At 28.7% G+C, this 17,436-nt stretch overlaps 6 protein-coding genes across 9 annotated transcripts; 2 read left to right on the top strand and 4 right to left on the bottom strand.

The window, feature by feature from the left end:
• Positions 1 to 1,459: 1,459 nt before the first annotated feature.
• On the top strand, positions 1,460 to 3,966 carry CPF2 (cuticular protein CPF2). The gene is made up of 3 exons (XM_029305633.2): positions 1,460 to 2,549; positions 3,096 to 3,213; positions 3,523 to 3,966. The coding sequence occupies exons 1-3, from the start codon at positions 2,541 to 2,543 to the stop codon at positions 3,741 to 3,743; spliced, it is 348 nt and encodes a 115-aa protein (XP_029161466.1). The 5' UTR covers positions 1,460 to 2,540; the 3' UTR covers positions 3,744 to 3,966.
• Positions 3,967 to 4,774: 808 nt separating this feature from the next.
• Positions 4,775 to 5,707, bottom strand: LOC146722657 (cuticle protein 76-like). Its single transcript, XM_085484118.1, has 2 exons — positions 5,488 to 5,707; positions 4,775 to 5,354 (listed from the first exon to the last, which is right to left on the bottom strand). Exons 1-2 carry the CDS (start codon positions 5,497 to 5,499, stop codon positions 4,944 to 4,946), a joined length of 423 nt encoding a protein of 140 aa, XP_085340244.1. The 5' UTR covers positions 5,500 to 5,707; the 3' UTR covers positions 4,775 to 4,943.
• A 902-nt stretch (positions 5,708 to 6,609) lies between these two features.
• Positions 6,610 to 8,239, bottom strand: rtp (MORN repeat-containing protein retinophilin). Of its 2 annotated transcripts, none has more exons than XM_085484117.1 (4): positions 8,172 to 8,239; positions 7,815 to 7,998; positions 7,598 to 7,707; positions 6,610 to 6,769 (listed from the first exon to the last, which is right to left on the bottom strand). In XM_085484117.1, exons 1-4 carry the CDS (start codon positions 8,179 to 8,181, stop codon positions 6,684 to 6,686), a joined length of 390 nt encoding a protein of 129 aa, XP_085340243.1. In that variant the 5' UTR covers positions 8,182 to 8,239; the 3' UTR covers positions 6,610 to 6,683. The 2 variants fall into 2 exon arrangements, with proteins under 2 accessions (XP_085340243.1, XP_085340242.1); XM_085484116.1 differs by lacking the exon at positions 6,610 to 6,769 and adding an exon at positions 7,082 to 7,386.
• Positions 8,178 to 12,964, bottom strand: Mms19 (MMS19 nucleotide excision repair protein). 2 transcript variants are annotated; one of them, XM_085484113.1, is made up of 10 exons: positions 12,613 to 12,964; positions 11,926 to 12,164; positions 11,505 to 11,837; positions 10,833 to 11,427; positions 10,370 to 10,651; positions 9,567 to 10,282; positions 9,080 to 9,337; positions 8,836 to 9,000; positions 8,558 to 8,748; positions 8,178 to 8,314 (listed from the first exon to the last, which is right to left on the bottom strand). In XM_085484113.1, the coding sequence occupies exons 1-10, from the start codon at positions 12,707 to 12,709 to the stop codon at positions 8,254 to 8,256; spliced, it is 2,937 nt and encodes a 978-aa protein (XP_085340239.1). In that variant the 5' UTR covers positions 12,710 to 12,964; the 3' UTR covers positions 8,178 to 8,253. The 2 variants fall into 2 exon arrangements, with proteins under 2 accessions (XP_085340239.1, XP_085340240.1); XM_085484114.1 differs by lacking the exon at positions 8,178 to 8,314 and having other exon boundaries at positions 8,419 to 8,748; positions 12,613 to 12,960.
• On the top strand, positions 12,611 to 16,126 carry LOC114933150 (EARP-interacting protein homolog). Its single transcript, XM_029305630.2, has 6 exons — positions 12,611 to 13,184; positions 13,329 to 13,554; positions 13,741 to 13,961; positions 14,062 to 14,243; positions 14,358 to 14,657; positions 14,737 to 16,126. The coding sequence occupies exons 1-6, from the start codon at positions 13,143 to 13,145 to the stop codon at positions 14,897 to 14,899; spliced, it is 1,134 nt and encodes a 377-aa protein (XP_029161463.1). The 5' UTR covers positions 12,611 to 13,142; the 3' UTR covers positions 14,900 to 16,126.
• l(1)G0004 (RNA-binding protein pno1) lies at positions 15,754 to 17,029 on the bottom strand. 2 transcript variants are annotated; one of them, XM_029305629.2, is made up of 4 exons: positions 16,909 to 17,029; positions 16,775 to 16,832; positions 16,508 to 16,597; positions 15,754 to 16,381 (listed from the first exon to the last, which is right to left on the bottom strand). In XM_029305629.2, the coding sequence occupies exons 2-4, from the start codon at positions 16,820 to 16,822 to the stop codon at positions 15,854 to 15,856; spliced, it is 666 nt and encodes a 221-aa protein (XP_029161462.1). In that variant the 5' UTR covers positions 16,823 to 16,832; positions 16,909 to 17,029; the 3' UTR covers positions 15,754 to 15,853. The 2 variants fall into 2 exon arrangements, with proteins under 2 accessions (XP_029161462.1, XP_085340241.1); XM_085484115.1 differs by having other exon boundaries at positions 16,892 to 17,029.
• Between the last annotated feature and the right edge of the window lie 407 nt (positions 17,030 to 17,436).

Raw genomic sequence — 17,436 nt, forward strand, 5'->3', positions numbered from 1 at the left:
AAATTGCTTTTTCAAAGATTGAGATATTTGGTTATCAATTATTATATATTTATTCTTTTTCTTCAACTTTTAAATTAGTTATCTTCCGTTTGTAGTTACAACTTATGCATTTATAAATATTACTATTAAACGTTTGCAAAAGAAAATTTTCAAAATCCTAATTTATCGTGTGTACGAAAAAATTACGATAAAAGGGCGGTCCAATTCCAATCTTTAGCCATATATCCTATGTGTATGCATGTGTGCATGTATGTATTATGCATTCATATACATATATATATGTAGGTCACCTTCACCGTTTTTCTTTCTATTTTCTTTTATAAGAACATGCATGATTTAAATGTATCTTATGCAAGGTCAAGAATTGTGCAAGTTATCTTTCTCAAAAGTTACCGAAATTGTTTTTACTTTTGTTTCTCGCAAAAAATCTCAATATACGTTCCGTCATTAATCGATCGACATTCGCTATATAACAATAAATGTTTTATGAAAACGTAAAAAAGTGAATAACTAAAAAAATTTAATGAAAATAATTAAACATTTTTTAGAAAAACATGCTAGTGTTTCGGTTCCCTCTGATATGAAATAATTTTATTTTTTACACAAGATACAATCCCGCCATTTCAAATTAAAACCTTATAAATATATATTTTCAAAGATTTTATATTATATTCTTTAATATATGAAACAATTTGTTAACGTATACACAATTATATTAATGTGTAATTTCCTAAATATAATTTATTACTTAATCGAAATAAATACCAAGCATTAGCAAAAGCAAAATATTTTCAATTCTGAATAGCGCAAAAATTTTTTTAAATTTTAAATTTTAAATTTGTACGTGTAACGTGTGCGTGTATATGTGTACACGCCCGCGCGAATGACATACTGATGCTCTTATGCTTTTCCATACATGTGTGTGTGAAGCAAGTAACAAAAACTACATTAGCAATATATACACCTTTTACCCTTATGTATCAATTAAGAGACGGCTTCTCTCGACTGCTTCAGCGCAACTTGATGAAAGCTTGCATCAGACAATCGTAAATATAAATGAGATATACATAGACCTGTACATTCTTATGATGCAATATTCACAATATGTAGAGTATAGACATTGCATTGTAGTTTAGCACAAAGTTATATATATATTAAAAAAATATATATATATATAATATTGGTTACAATAAGTCATTTACTCGCGCACATATAAAAAAATTGATATTTGTACATATATATAATATACACACACAAATATCAACTTATATATATATAAGTTGATATTTGTGTGAGTGTGTGTGTGTGTGTATCTATATATATATATATATATATATATATATATATATATATATATGTACAAATATCAATTTTTTTATATGTGCGCGAGTAAATGACTTATTGTAACCAATATTATATATATTATAAAATTTATAAATTGTTACATGTTAATTAAACAAAATTGCTATAAATAATTTTTTTGTTTTATTTTTTTCATACTATAAAAATAAAGTATTATAACCCATGAATTATATATGTTATAAAACACATTATAAGAAATAAAAATAAAATTATCTATTTAATCTATTGTCAATAAAACTTTAGCCGTGTTTAATAATAATATGTAAATGAAATAAAAATATAGCACACTATAGAAACACAGTTGGGACTTGAGCACAAAGATTGTCGTAGTCGTTTCCGACAAAGTCGTAAACGTAAATTGTAGATGTAAGTCAACGCACAATGATTATATAAACGTAAGCCATATTCATTAGGCCATGTAAACAGCTATATGAATACGATCTACGTTTACGTAAATCATTGTGTCTTAATTTAAAATTCCGATTTACGTTTATTACGACTCTGTCGGAAACGACTACGACAATCTTTGTGCTCAGGCCCTTAAGCAGATGGTAGATGGATGAAGTTGTCGCGATTAAGCGAGAGATCGAAAAAACTGATCGATTAATATTATTCAAATTCTTATGTGGTTTACATTTTTTGTAATATATTATCTGTAATCTTTACAATTAAAATTTTTTATTACCAAAGAAAATAAAATTGTTTTTGCGACGATTATCTTTTCTTTCCGTACTCCTATAATAATGCAACGTCAAAATTTATGATAAAGGACATTAATTTATTTTTCATCTTCTGTTAGAATAAATTCATGATTTTTTAACTTTTGTAACATTTGAAGCTCTACTTTTGCAATTAAAGATTGAAAATGTTAATTAAAGTTTGTGTAATATTATTTTTTCTTCGATATGATCATATATCTACGTCATAAAATTTATTCATGGCTTAACAAGAGGTAATGCACATTACAACACAATGTGATGCAATAACACCTTACTATGAGTATAACGTCCGCTAATAGTATGCATATACATATAAACGCCAAGTTTTTGGGAAAAAATGCACCGCAAGTATACTAGACAGGTTTGCGCTGCAACACACGTATAAATAGGCTGTTAGATTTAGATAGAGCATTCAATACGTTTCTCGTACTTGAACGGAAAATAGAAAAACAGGACGACATGTTCAAAGTAAGTTTCTGCGGAGTGGCTAACAGCCTCTGTTTAAGATTTATTTAATTATTTTTGCACAAATTCGCTAGTTTTACAGAAAATAATAAAAGTTACGCGTGCAAAATCAACATTCTGATTCAAGATTGTCAATTATTATTTATACGTATATATTCCTAAAAATATGCTACAACACAACACTATAACAGAACACAAGTTCAAAAGATGACATCCTTATTTGGATGCATATATATGTATATATATGTGTGTTCTATATGGACATCTTTTGAATTTGTTTCTGTTAAGAAATTCATAATTTATTGTAATAATTAAAGAAATATGATAACAATTCATACACTAAGCACAATTACTATAGTATTTTAATCCTATAGAAGAAGGAGCGCATTATATGTATATCGATAAAAGCTTTTATAACATATAAAATACTCCAATATATATAAATACAGAGTAACGCAATCAAAATTTATATTAATTCATTTGTAACGATGAGATATTTTATAGAAATGTAAATGTTTCGAAGATTAATCAGCATTGTTAAACTTGCAGTTGTTGATAATTTGTGGTTGCCTTTTGGCTATCGCAAATATTGGCGTTTTCGGCGGCTTGACTGCGGCACCAGCTGCGATTGCATTGCCATCTATTGCTACTGCTCCTCTTTTAAAAGGTATAAATAAATCTTTCATTATGAAAAAGCACGAAATATTATACAATAGCATTGAAAAAAATTATAATGGAGTATGTAATGGTATGTGTGGTGTGCGTCGCTCTCAATCAACCCAGGAAGCAAGCACACGTCATTTTGACGTTTAATGACGTCAATTTGCTACTTGTGAAGCAATACATAATAGTTAAATTCGCTCTGCAACTTTCTTGTAAACAATCAATTTGCGAAGAAATATAAGTCTTTCTCCCTCTTTCTTCCCCACTCCTCTTTCTGTCTATTTAATTTATTAATTAACATTAAATGTTGCAGCACCGTTGACCGCCGCTATCGCTCCTGCCGTTGCATGGGGTAAACCCGCCGCTGTATGGGCCCAACCCGCCGCTGCATGGACTAAACCCGCCGCTGCATGGGCTCAACCCGCCGCTATATTGGCTAAACCCGCCGCTACATGGACTCAACCCGCCGCTGTATGGGCCCAACCCGCTGCTATCGGAGCTGCACCTCTGGGATTAGGAATTAAACTAGGCTAAATTTCGCGTTGAATGAAATATATAAAATATGCCATCGCTACATCCTATTATCATATACGTCGCAATCTTTACAAATATGGCTTTTAATATTGGAAAAGATATTTACTAAATTTTGTTTCTATCAAAAAGATTTTTTTCTAATTTTTAATTTTATTAAATAATAAATTATTCTTAATAAGAAAATACCAAACAAAAGACATAATAAAAAAAACTTATCAATATATATATTTGAACTTTATTCTATTTCTCAAAGTAAACATTTTATTCAATGCTTCCATCATATGCAAATAAATAACTTTTATGTAAAAATTGTTTTATCTATACGATGTTTACAGTATATAATTTATATCGCGCGCGCGCACATTATTCGTCATTCAAAATTGACTTAATTAAATTATACTTAATTTCTAGATTGAAAAATTCACAGCTTATAAAAAAGTTATAAATACGATGACTATAAAGAATAACAAATCTGAAAATTTTGGATAAAAAAATAAAAGGGACAAACTTGAAAAAGGGCTTTTTGTTTCAATATGTTTTCGATCACTTTGGCTTGGACATTGACAAGCAAAAAAAACGATTACTATCGATCCTGTTTGTGATTATCAGAGATCTACGTACTCTTGCAGTTTGAAACTGCGATTCGATTACATGTTGAAACAATAAATTCTTGATTTCTTATTAAAGATATGACATTTGACATTAGGCAGCATTTTTCGTTCTTCAATATATGTTATTGAAGAACTATTAATTATGTCAGAATGGTTTTTTCATATTTTTTTAGTTTTTTTTCTATATAGGTTTAAACGCTAAGTAAGAAATAAAGGATAATAAAATTGTAAAAGTAATTGGTTAAAATTTAAAGTTTTGAAGAAACGAATGAATTTTTAAAAAGACTACTTGAAATAAAAAGAACTGCCCTTCTTTAGAATAAAGCACGTATGGTCACCGTAGTTATATATAAAAGATATATATTAATTAAAAATTTTGATTGATTTTTGTAGCACAATTAATGTGTGTATTAATGCGTTTTCTATTTAAAAAATGTAGTTTATTACGTATACACGACAAGTTACAATTGTTGCAGAATACTTGATGATTATAAATAGGTATATGCATATATATATATATATATATATATATATATATATATTATATTTTATATAAACAGAGTCGGCAAGTATATGTAATCAATTCTATTCAGTAGGCGTAAGCAACTCCAATTGGACTGCTGTAACTCATATGAGATACCTCGACTGCCGGTGAATAAGCGACTCCGAGAGCGGCCGGAGCACGTATAGCCGCCGTTGCCGGTATAGCAGCAGCAGTATACGTCAATGGGGTAGCTGGATGAGCAAAATGCGCATACGTAACAGCCGCCGGATTGCTTACGCGAATATCAGTTTTGCTTGAACTAGAGAAAGGTGTATCGATGGTTTTCGTTTGCGTAGCTACTTGTGCCAAATTACCATGGCTGCGTAATATATTATCAGATGTCGACGTAATAGCATGGGGTTGAACATGCGCTATTGGTGCAATCTGATATTGTAAGGGAGACACTCCGACATAGCCGGCATTGGCCGCAGCCAAAACGCAAACTATTATGAATAGCTGAAATGTTACATTTCATTAATTTAAATTTTGAACCATGCAATATTTGTATTCTTATACATTATTCTTATGATTCTGTTAAAAAAACTATAATAGTTGTAAATTATATTAAATATATGAACCGTGTACTTACCTTAACTGCCATATTGTTTATTTAGGAAAACTTGTGATGAGACTATCTTATTTGTGTCTGTGCCAAAATACGAATGCTACTCTCGGTGACAATCGGTACTTTTATACTTGGCGGACAAACGACGAGCCTCGAAATCTTTCGATGTATATACAGTTTTCGTTACGGTGGGAGATATAGTGTCAAGGATAAATTTAATATTGCGCCATTGTAGTGCGCGCAAACGTCTTACTTCTCGTTAAATTTGATATACCTCATTCAACATAATTATAAGAATTTTAATTTATATATATACATATATTATTTAAAATATGTATTTTCATCAAGTTTTTTCGATATTACACAAGAATAACAGCAGATAAAGTAAATACTGTTTTCGAAAAGTAAATTTAATAATTTATTAAATAAAATTATTCTATTAATTCTATTTCAAATAACTTCATTTAATGGTTCTATTTTGTTGCATATATTTGGTGCTTTCCATTTAGCAACACAAATCGACACAAGCATCATTCTATCTTTATTCTTATAGAATGTAGAACAAAGATAAAATGACGCTTGTGTCGACTTGTATTCCTAAATGGAAAACACCAATTGTTTGTTGTTTGTGATTTATTTAAATTTATTCCCCAAGCATATAGCAAATTGACATCTGTCTATAATGATATGTCATTTGATCAACGTCAAAATGACGTATGTGCTTGCTATTTGGGTCTTAATTTTTTAAAAATACATTGAAAAAGAATACATTAAATTTTTAAGAGTATTCATATACACATATATGGCATCATGCAATTATTTATTTGAATTTATTTTTCTTTACATTCTATATATACGATTAAAATGCTAATCCTCGTATGTTTAAACAAATTTTTTGAAATTTTAAAGACGATCTTTCTGTAAATAATATAAAAGAAAAAAAGACGAAAGGTAGAAAAATATGTAAAACTTACTTCTCATCTTGCATGTCTATACATCTATATAATCTATCATACATATCTAACTTTTAAATTAAAAGTTTCTAAATTTAAAATTTCGATCTTCAAGTTGCAATAGAATGTTCGGTATAGAGTAGCGCAATGTATAACAAAATATAAAATTGAAATAGAATTTATTGAATAAGATTTTATTGTTGCACCGAAACATTGAGGACGAATTTTTATACACATTGATTTATATTACCCCGTACCTTCATACCTTCAAAACTGGAACATCCGGCTTGGAGACCACGCCTCTCTGAGCGGAAAGTAGTCTAGCCTTGTTGATCCCTCCTCTCCAACTTTTTCTTTTGAAACATAACTCGTTGTAATAACATTTCATTCCGAAAAATTACATCAATTCAAAAAATTGACATCATAAATAATATTAATTGTTTGCATTAAAATTTTAACTTTATAAATATGTAAAGATATATATACACATATATATTATGTATCTTTGCTTACATTTTTATGTCTATGCGCGTGCATTGAATATTGCTCAAATGTAAGAAATTAAAATTTTGCTCGTAATTAACCGAATAAAATGCTCTCTTTCTTCCTTCCCCCTCTTTCTTTCTTTTTTTCATCTCAGGTTTCAAATAAAAATATAAATAAAGTATATTTAAATAAATGATTTTATTTCTCTTAAAATTATATAAATATTTGCAAAGAGAAATACGAGAATTATCAAACAAAACTATCTATGTATGACCCATGTATGTCTCATTGTTTTCTCTAATCATGTATTTTAACTAAAATACACCTATTTATGTTCAAATGCATTGAGCACGTGCCATCATAGAAATTTTTTGCGCCTTTTGTACTATATCCGGACAACGTCGTCGTCTTACTAATCTACAATCTTGAAAAAAACCTTCATTCCTTGGAAATCCATGCGATCCATCGGCATAAGTCACTAAACCTATCCAATAATTAATATATATACAACTCATTATTGTAAGTGCAATTATTAAATATATATATATATATATATATATATACATATATAATATGCAAATTATATTATATATTATATAAAAAGCTCTTAACTCTTTATTAAAAATAGTCACAACGTTTTATATTAAAAGAGATTATTTTTCATAATTATTTATTATAATCTGATTCACACTTGCCTAAGCCCCAGACACGACCCCCGCGAAATTCCCCTTCGAATTTCATTCCATCAGCTCTCCAAAATACACCATGGCCATGGAACCATCCTTGCATAAATTCTCCTTCGTATCTAAAAAAAAAAAAAGATATATATATTTTTTTATAGACGTGTATAAGGATATAATTGACTGAAACGCGATATTAAAGTAAATTTATTTGCTATGTAGACTTAATTACTTTGCTCCATCGGAAAATATGATAACTCCCAAGCCAGAACATAATCCATTCTGAAATGCTCCTTCGTATCGTGTCCCGTCTGGAAGAACTAATAAGCCAGCGCCGTGTTTCAATCCTTTACGATTCCAATCTCCGATATATTTTGTACTATCATCATATTTATACGCGCCATTCTTTACCACACCTACAAATACGCATATACATGTATCACACAAATATTTGATTAGAAAAATTTTATTCTAGTTAAAAATTGAAGAAAGTCTCCAATAGTTCACATTTATTTAATTTTGATACTTTGATAATAGTAGAATAGTAGATTAAAGCAAATAAGTGATATGAATAATATTATATTCTCACCATCGCCCATGTTTGCTTCGTACTGAACATATCTAAGTTAATCTGATTGTGATTTTAATCCATTTACACGAAAATCAATTCTTTATTCAATTAAGAAAGGGAAATCCGGGAGATGGAGATATATATATATATATAAGGAAACCCTAGAGGAGGACAAGATGCTTAGGAAATTGTGATTAAATATCCAAATAAAAGCTCTATATATATATATATATATATATATATATATACACACACACACACACACTTTTTAGATATATAACACGATTGTATATTTAACAATAAGAAATTTACATTTTTTAGAATATATAAAATAATGCAAAAAAATATATATATAATCAATCATGTTACATTTATACGTAAAACTAAACTGCAATATCATTTACTCTTTAGTCTCAGATGCACCTGCTATAAACCATCGTATTCTCGCTTCTACAGCAACTTTCCTGACTAAACGTTTGCGATCATCGATCACTATCCCCAATTTGTCTAATACAACTTGCTTGTATGGATTGATCAAAACAGTGGGATAATTAGCATAATGCGTCAGGCATTCAAGAGCTGCTATTCTAATACCCTATTAATATCAATATAAGATTACATATAGTAAGTAATGAAATAAAATAAAATTAAAAAAAAAATTAAAGGTAATGCGAGTAATTACCATAATTTGATGTGCTGATAGTTGCACAATTCTCGGTATAACACACTGTACATTATCAAAAAATATGTCGTGTTTTGTATCGAGCAAAAGTTTAAGCGACATCAAAGTCCACAGAATTAAATAGTCATTACTAAGAGCTAGAGATTCGATCAGCAATGGCACCAACTAACAACGCGAAATATAATAATCAAAATTGTATTATCATTTACAATGTTTTATGTAAAAAATTAGATAAAGAACTTACCTCGGTCAAATGCAAGAACAATAATTCTTCAGGCATTTGTTCCAATAAATGTACCAAAGCGATAAGATAATTCTGTCTATTTAAACTTGTAAAATTAATAGTTTGTCGTAACAAATATTCAAATACTCTTTGTTTATAAAAAATTTTTACATTGCAGAAATTCTCCACTATTAAAGTATCTTCATATTTACTTACTAAAATCTGATATTGTTCACTTACAAATTGACCCATTTCATCATGAGTTAGTAAATGTGTAAGCTGTGAAAACAAAGTAATATATTATATTATGTATGTATATTTGCTCATTTTTTTACACATTAAACATTAAAGTATTATATATTATAATTATATATATACCAGATAGCCACAGTAATTATTATAACATCAAAATGATATTATAATAATTACTGTGGCTATCTGGATATATATATATATATATATATATATATATATATATATATATATATATATATAATCGCGCACGTACTTTCTCCAAAAAATATTGAGACTTGCAATATCCTCTCGTGACAAACGCTTTAGTTATCCAAATTTGAAAATTAACTGTATGCTGCTTTAGTTCGATATCATTATCCGTTTTTAAATTATTATTTATCTTGTCTTCAAGATGAGGTACAACTCTATTAAGATCTTCCATCTCCATTTTATTTAATAAAACGGATAAAAATTTACAGCTTATTTGCTTTATATCCGGGTTGTAATTGCCGATTGCTAGATTACACAAATTTTCTATCATATCATTGGTAATATTAAAGTTAATCTCTTTCCGCAAAGGAATGAAAAGATTCATTATTATCGTAACGTCAGTTTTCGAAGTTTTTGTATTTAAAGTCACGGCGTACTTTGTTAGAATTGTGCATTGTTCTTCGATTGTAAGATTTCGTACAATTAATTGACAAATATTAGATATCAACATTTTTTGATTGATGACATTTGTTCTGTACGAAATTAATTTCTCAATAATATGACATTCCTTATATAGAAATCGATGTATATTGAAATCAGATTTCTTTGAGGCAATTAACTTCTGGATATTCAGTAATGCTGTAATGCTAATGTCAGTATTAATATTGTTTGTCGACATTAAAACAATTTTTGGAAGAATTGCATAACCTAATTCATATATTTTTGCAACTGCTGACAAAGCTTTTATCCTACGTTTCAATAATTCTACTCCCGTTTCATCTGGAACATTCCAATAATATTATTCCCACTCTATTAACAACTACTTAAGATTATTAACTATATACACTTGTATACAATGTAACTCACCTATATTTGATAATAATCTGTCTTTAACTAGCAATAATATTTCTTGAAGATACAATGTAGCAAAATCTATAATAGCTGTATGACATATAATCTGCATTTCGTCACAACCTGTTTCAATTTCGTTGCATATTGCATTATAGAATATAGTACGTTGTACGTCATTTAAATAAGCTTTTTGGATTGTTAAACCGACAAATATTTTGCTTTTCAGCTCAATATTCTCTACTCTCAAACCATCTAAATATATTTGAAGTATATTTGTCCATGCTAATTCTGCAACATCTAAATTAAATTTTCTTTCATTAATAACATATGTTATGCATATGTATACATCAAATATATTAATATATCATTGCATACACAATTCATAAAGAGCAATAAAAAAATAGTGATCTAGTGTTACAAGTTACAAAAATTCCTATCATATGCAACATTAATTTTGTAATGTTTTAATGCAATTTACCTTGAATGCAAAAGCCATAATAGGAACAAATTTTCACAAAATTATTTAAAGTTTCTATCAATGAAATTTTATCATTTGATGAATTCCTTGTAGAATATTGACCGATACATAAAGGTATTACGACTTGCAAGATTTGCACACATATTGTTTTATTAATTATTGCTATTGTCTCTAATAATCTCTGAGCAGGTCTATACAAACTAAGTTGTACATCAGATAGAGACAATTTTATGTCAATAATTATTGTGTCGATAAAATTTTTGCAAACAGCTTCATCAATTGATATAACTTTAATTAAAGATGTTATTGTTTCTAAAGCAGCATCTTTTATTTCGACATCCTTTCCTGGAATAATTTCTTTCTTTAAAATTGTCCATAGTTCTGGTAGATACGATTTAACTTTCAACAGCCCAAATGTTTGAACGCCTTCGCGTAATAAATTTAAAGAATCGAGTTTAGCAATCCTATGAGTGGAATATAATTTGTCAATTATAAGAGGAATGCAATAATCTGCAAACTCTGGAATAATGCATAAGCAAGGAGCCAAACTTTTTGCCAAATCTTCCCGTGTCACATTTAGATCCTCTGTACCAGACTGCAAATAATATTTTAAGTCATATATTTATATCTTTTTAAATATTGCACAAAGCGAAGAAAAACAAATATAATTACAGGATTAAAATCAACTGGAAAATAACATGCCATAACTTCAAACATTTCTTCAACTAAATGGCCCAATGGAAATTTTTTTATGAAATGTGGTAATATATTAAACAATAACATAAGATTGTTTGGATCTCTTTCACCATCGATAGAACTAATAATACCATAAACTAAATCTGATCCCATAGATTTTAAGTCGTCTAATTTGTTTTCTATCAAGATTTTGAATATTAAATATATTTTGCGACGTTCTGATAATAGTTGAGATTGACACTGAACATGCTCAAACATAACTCTTAACAGTGATAGTGGTGCATTTTGAGGTAAATGAGTCATGTTTACCTAAAACAAAATTTACAAATAAGCACTTGTGTCAGAAGAAAAGATTTAAGAGTTATAAAAAGAAATTATCTTTAAAATAAATGCTCACAAGTGCTAAAATACCATTTAATACAGATGGTACAATACTATAATGATCCTTTATCCTGTCACAATAAAAGATTGTAATAAAATACAATTCTGATTCTGTAAGATAATCTTGGGATAATTGTGACAAAACAGAAGAAAGAGCTGTAACCCCTGTTTCTCTTGTAAGAACATTTTGGTCTGTCATATAAAGGCCTAGTGTTTCCACTAATGTGCAAAGTTTCATAGAACCTGATTCTATCTCTGAAAAAAAACGTTTTAATATTCTTCATAACATATAAATGGATTGAGTCTTAATTATATGTGTATAAGATAAATAAAGTTATAAATTTTTCTGATACGCTAAATAAAATCAAAGTTTAAAAAGTCACAATAGATTACACAAGGGAGCTACAAAAAGAATCAAATAAAGTAGTAAACACATATATGACCTAAAATTATAAAATTATAATTTCTTGTGCTAGAGATATAATAAAGGAATTAAATATTACATTATTATACATTAAATTATAATTATATTATTAAGCAAACCTTATTTTTTCTTAAAACTTAATTTTGGTCATTTTATTGCTACTATTATTCAATAAGTTAAAATCTAAGAAAATATCGCAATAAAAAAATATTTAAAAAAATAAGATCTGCATAGTATATTATGTGTGTATGTGTGTTGTGTGTGAAATGTGTAACATACCAGAAGATACACTTCTGCATAGTAAATTCAGAGCTGCTGTATCCTTGAAACAAACATCCAATCTCTCTTTTAAATCAAAATTTGGTGACGTAGCCATAATCGAAAACGCTTTATCTGTCTACAGATTACCACAACGCTTCGATCAGTCAATAATCAACTAATCACAACTACCGCAAAATATTAAACTGCACAAAACAACATGTACATATCGACTCGCGGCGCGATTTTTCGTGCTAGATCTTGCTAGATCCTTAGAACATATATATATCGTAAGATGCACTCTATCGATGTTACTTTTATTTCGAAACATTTGAGCCAATCAACACACAAAATCTTGCGATATCTGTCATAGCTGATGTTCCATCTATGTATTTTGTATGTCTATGTCACTATATGTGTTTTTGACAGATTGTGAAAAGGTTAACTCCACTCTGAGCAAAAAATATATATACATTTGTTTATATTACACAAGTTCTCTAATGTATCTATAATTATCTCATAGTTTATTTGGTGCAACGCATTATTTCAAAATGGAAAATGATAATCCTGTTATATATGGACTCGAATTCCAAGTATATATTAATTCTATGAATGCTAAATAAGAACCTATAGTTTTCCTTTTATTTTGCTAAATAATAAAGTTTAATACAATTATTTATTTAAATATGATGTAAATAAATTATATTAAAGTAATTCTCCATTCTTTTATGTTTTAGACTAGAGCACTGTCTGCTCAAACAGCTGAAACTGATGTTGTAAGATTTTTGATAGGTACACAATCTTTAAACTTTAGCAATAATCAAATTCATTTGGTGGAACTTAATGAGGAAACGGGTAATTTAAAGACTCAAGTATTTCAGCATCCATTAGGAGAAATTTGGTCCCTACAAGCTTCTCCAGCTGAACCTGATGTATTTATTACGTGTTATAATCATTTGAGTGGTAAATGCTTACATATATATAATAATATTATGTGACACACACACATATGTATAATACATCTTCAATTTTCTAAATTATAAGTTTTTTTTATTGTCAGATCAACTAGAGAGTGGATTTACTAATAATTAGGGTTTTGCAGTTTTACATGTATTCTAATAATTTTTATCAGTTTATGTACCTTTTTAGAAGAAGGCACTTGTCAAATGAAAGGAGCTATTTGGAAATTTCCCGAGATAAAAGAATATACAAATGACATTTTGCAACTCGATAAATTAGCAGATATTGATACAACCCTGTATGGTACCGATCTTAAAACTATTGCTTATCATCCTACGGATTGTAAAAAGATTGTATCTGTAGTAGACAATAATTTTATTTTATGGGATTTAGCAAACAAAGGGCCACAGGTATTAATTCCTTGCTTTATTCTACACAGGATTATATTGTTTGAATGTAATCTTAAAGACATTAGAAACACATTTAATAATGTTTCCATGTTCTATTTAGGTAGCAGCTTCTGGTACTTTGACAGGCAAGGGTCAGCCACGATTTACAAATGGTAAATGGAATCCTCATAATGGTGCCAATCAGTTTGTAACTTTAAATGAAAATAACGTTCGTGGATGGGATTTTAGAAGCCCAGCCAATGCTGCTTGGTCTATTTTATCTGCACACTCGCAAATTATTAGGTAATAAATATAAAAATTATTATCCTTGACGTTATGAAATATTAATCCTTGATGTTAATAGAAATTGGAGCATATTCTTATTTTACAATTCTTATTTTTACAATTTTTTTCCAGGGATTTAGATTTTAATGCAAATCGTCAGTATTTTCTATCCACCTGTGGAGATGATGGATATATGAAATTTTGGGATATTCGATTACCAACAGAACCCGTACTATCGCGTATGGAACATTCACATTGGGTGTGGAATATAAGAATTAATCGTTTTCACGATCAGCTGGTTTTAACATCTAGTAGTGATTCTAGAATAATATTATACAGTATTGCATCTATTTCATCTGAACCATTTGGACATATGGTGTCAACTGAAGATGAATTTCCTTTACAAAATGATGAATCCTGTGGAAAAAGAAAGTAAATAGATATATTTAACAGTGTAATAATACTTAAAACTAATTTGCAAATGGACTAGAAATTATATTTGACGTTCTAGATTAGAAGATGGCCTTGTAGGAAGATACGAAGAGCATGAAGATAGCGTATATGCAGTGGAATGGTCGTCTGCTGATCCCTGGACATTTGCTTCTCTTAGTTACGATGGTAGATTAGTTCTTAACAAAGTACCACGTAAATATAAATATCAAATACTTTTATGAATCTAAATTATTTGATAGATGAGATTTTTATATATATATATATATATATATATATATATATAAATAGTCATTTTAATCAATGCACGTAAATTTTCTCGTATAGTAAGCAAGATGGAAAAAAATGTCCCAAACAAAAGTTTTTTGACTATGAGGAGGACATAAGATAATGTCCTTGATTTTAACTGAACATTTTACAAGATATTTTACATTTTATGCTAAAAAATTGTAAAAACTTTAAACTTTTATCATTTGAAAAGTACTTCATCAAACAACACTTTATTATAGGATTTTGGAAAGCTCTTCAGATAAGCTATAAGAATATGTAATGAAAAATAGCAGGTTTCATTTAAGAAATTGAAGGTGATCTTTACGTGACCTTTAAATGATTATACAAGGTCAAATCAATAACACCATTTTATGTTCCCCTCATAGTTAAAAAACTTTTGTTTGAAACATTTTTCCATCTTTACTATATAAGATATTTACATGCATTGATTAAAATGGCTCACCCTGTATATATATATATATATATATATATATATATATATATATATATATAATGTGTGTGTGTGTGTGTATATATATATAAGGTAGTTGATTAAAATTAAAAACATTCTGTATAGTATCATGTTACTAATTGTGAGATTATATATATTGTATATATAAGACCTCGCAATTGGTAATACCACCGACGAGGAATAGTACCTCATCAGTGGTAATACTATCGTATTTTATTATAAATTTTTTTTATAAGTATAAGCACATTTTTCTCATCACGTTACTTGCAATATGCTTAATTATATTTTATAATATATAATAGTTTTAATTTAAATGTAAGGAATGTGCACATAAAATTCCAGTTAAGAACATTTATTATTATTATTAACAAACTTTCGATACAAGAAAAAAAATGTGTATATGCATATATGTGATACAAATATAATATATAGATAACTATTGTTTTGAGATCTTACTAGCTATATTTCTTAGTTGTCCATATACCTTAGAAGGTGGACTACCCAAAATTAAATTGCATATTGCCCTACGAGCTAACTGTATGTTTTGAAAAGAACCAAGTATGTGTATCTTGGTATCTGCTAATACAATTCTCGTCTTTGTTACATTTTCAATAGTAAATTTTGTTCTTCCACCTTTGCCCGCTAATCTGCCGATTGCTCTAGATTGGTGATCACCTTTTATCTGTTGTCTAACATCTTGTATTTCAAACGATTCCACAAAAAGATCATCCAGACGTAATAAAGCTAAAGCATCCTCCACTTCAAATCCATAAATAAATGCTTTCACAAAATCTGCTGCTTTTTGGAGATGCGCAATATCTGGAGTTTCTGGTGCCATTCTAATTTCAACATTTCTAGTTTTCAGATTAAAGCGTACTTGTAATTTTAAATGTTCGACAATAGGTGCAGATATTTTCAACCAATTTTCTTTTAGAGGTGAATATCTATGTGCTGGAACTGATACCTATGACAAACATTTATTATTTAATATTGGACACATGTTATTGAACTATATATATATATATATATATATATATATATATATATATATATATATATACACATATATACATAAGATTTATCAATTTACCTTTCTTTGTTCTCCATCTTGTACATTCTTAGCTCTTTTTTTAGCTGTATGCTGCTTTACTTTTCCTTGTATACCATTAATTGTCTCTATCTAAAAAATAAATATAATAAACTAATAAAATGTATGATATTTAACATGTAATAAACTTATGTAAAAAAGTATTGAGTAATGAGTAATTTAAATATGAGTTACGCGCGTTTCCATTAATCAATTTTATTATTTAGAAAACACATTCATTAAACAAAGATATTCAAGACGATACAATACCTCCATGTAATTATTGTCCGCATGGCGTTTCTTGATTAGACTTGCCATTTCAGAGCGTCTATAAATATCAGAATGTACTCTTATAAATCACACAGTGAATTACATTGAAGCGCTCACCGTAATTATCAATTAACCTCAAGCAAAGTATTACGTGAATCGTGACCGAGAGTCAACGTGGAAGTGTAGGAGCAAGTGAAAGTCATGCGCATACGTAAATTACACGTTTTGAATAATTGGGTTTGTACTTTATTGCTGCATTGGTGAACTAGTGTACATTGGTGCAGTAAGTTAGAGCACTGACAAGGTTACTGTTAAAGACCATCGGCTCTGGGTAAATTTTTGTCCCTACCAAGTGGGACCGGTGGGCCCGGCATCGGTCGATAATCATGACAATAAATAGCTAATAAGAACATTTTATTCGTTCTACTATATTATAAATTATAATTATATAGTTTATATTCAACATAATTAATAATTAAATATATATATATATAAGTATTTTATATATATAAATATATAGGAATTTGATAGTTACCGACCCAAAGGCCTGTCTAAACCTTTGGCGATCTGTCTATTAATCTGTGCCTGTACAAACGAACATCTCTGGGAAAAAGACATTGTCTCTTCCCCAGCATGCTCCACAAGATCTAAACCACATCTTT

Source organism: Nylanderia fulva, unplaced genomic scaffold (assembly GCF_048542155.1).
Source record: "Nylanderia fulva isolate GAGA-0341 unplaced genomic scaffold, ASM4854215v1 Scaffold29, whole genome shotgun sequence".
NCBI lineage: Eukaryota > Metazoa > Arthropoda > Insecta > Hymenoptera > Formicidae > Nylanderia > Nylanderia fulva.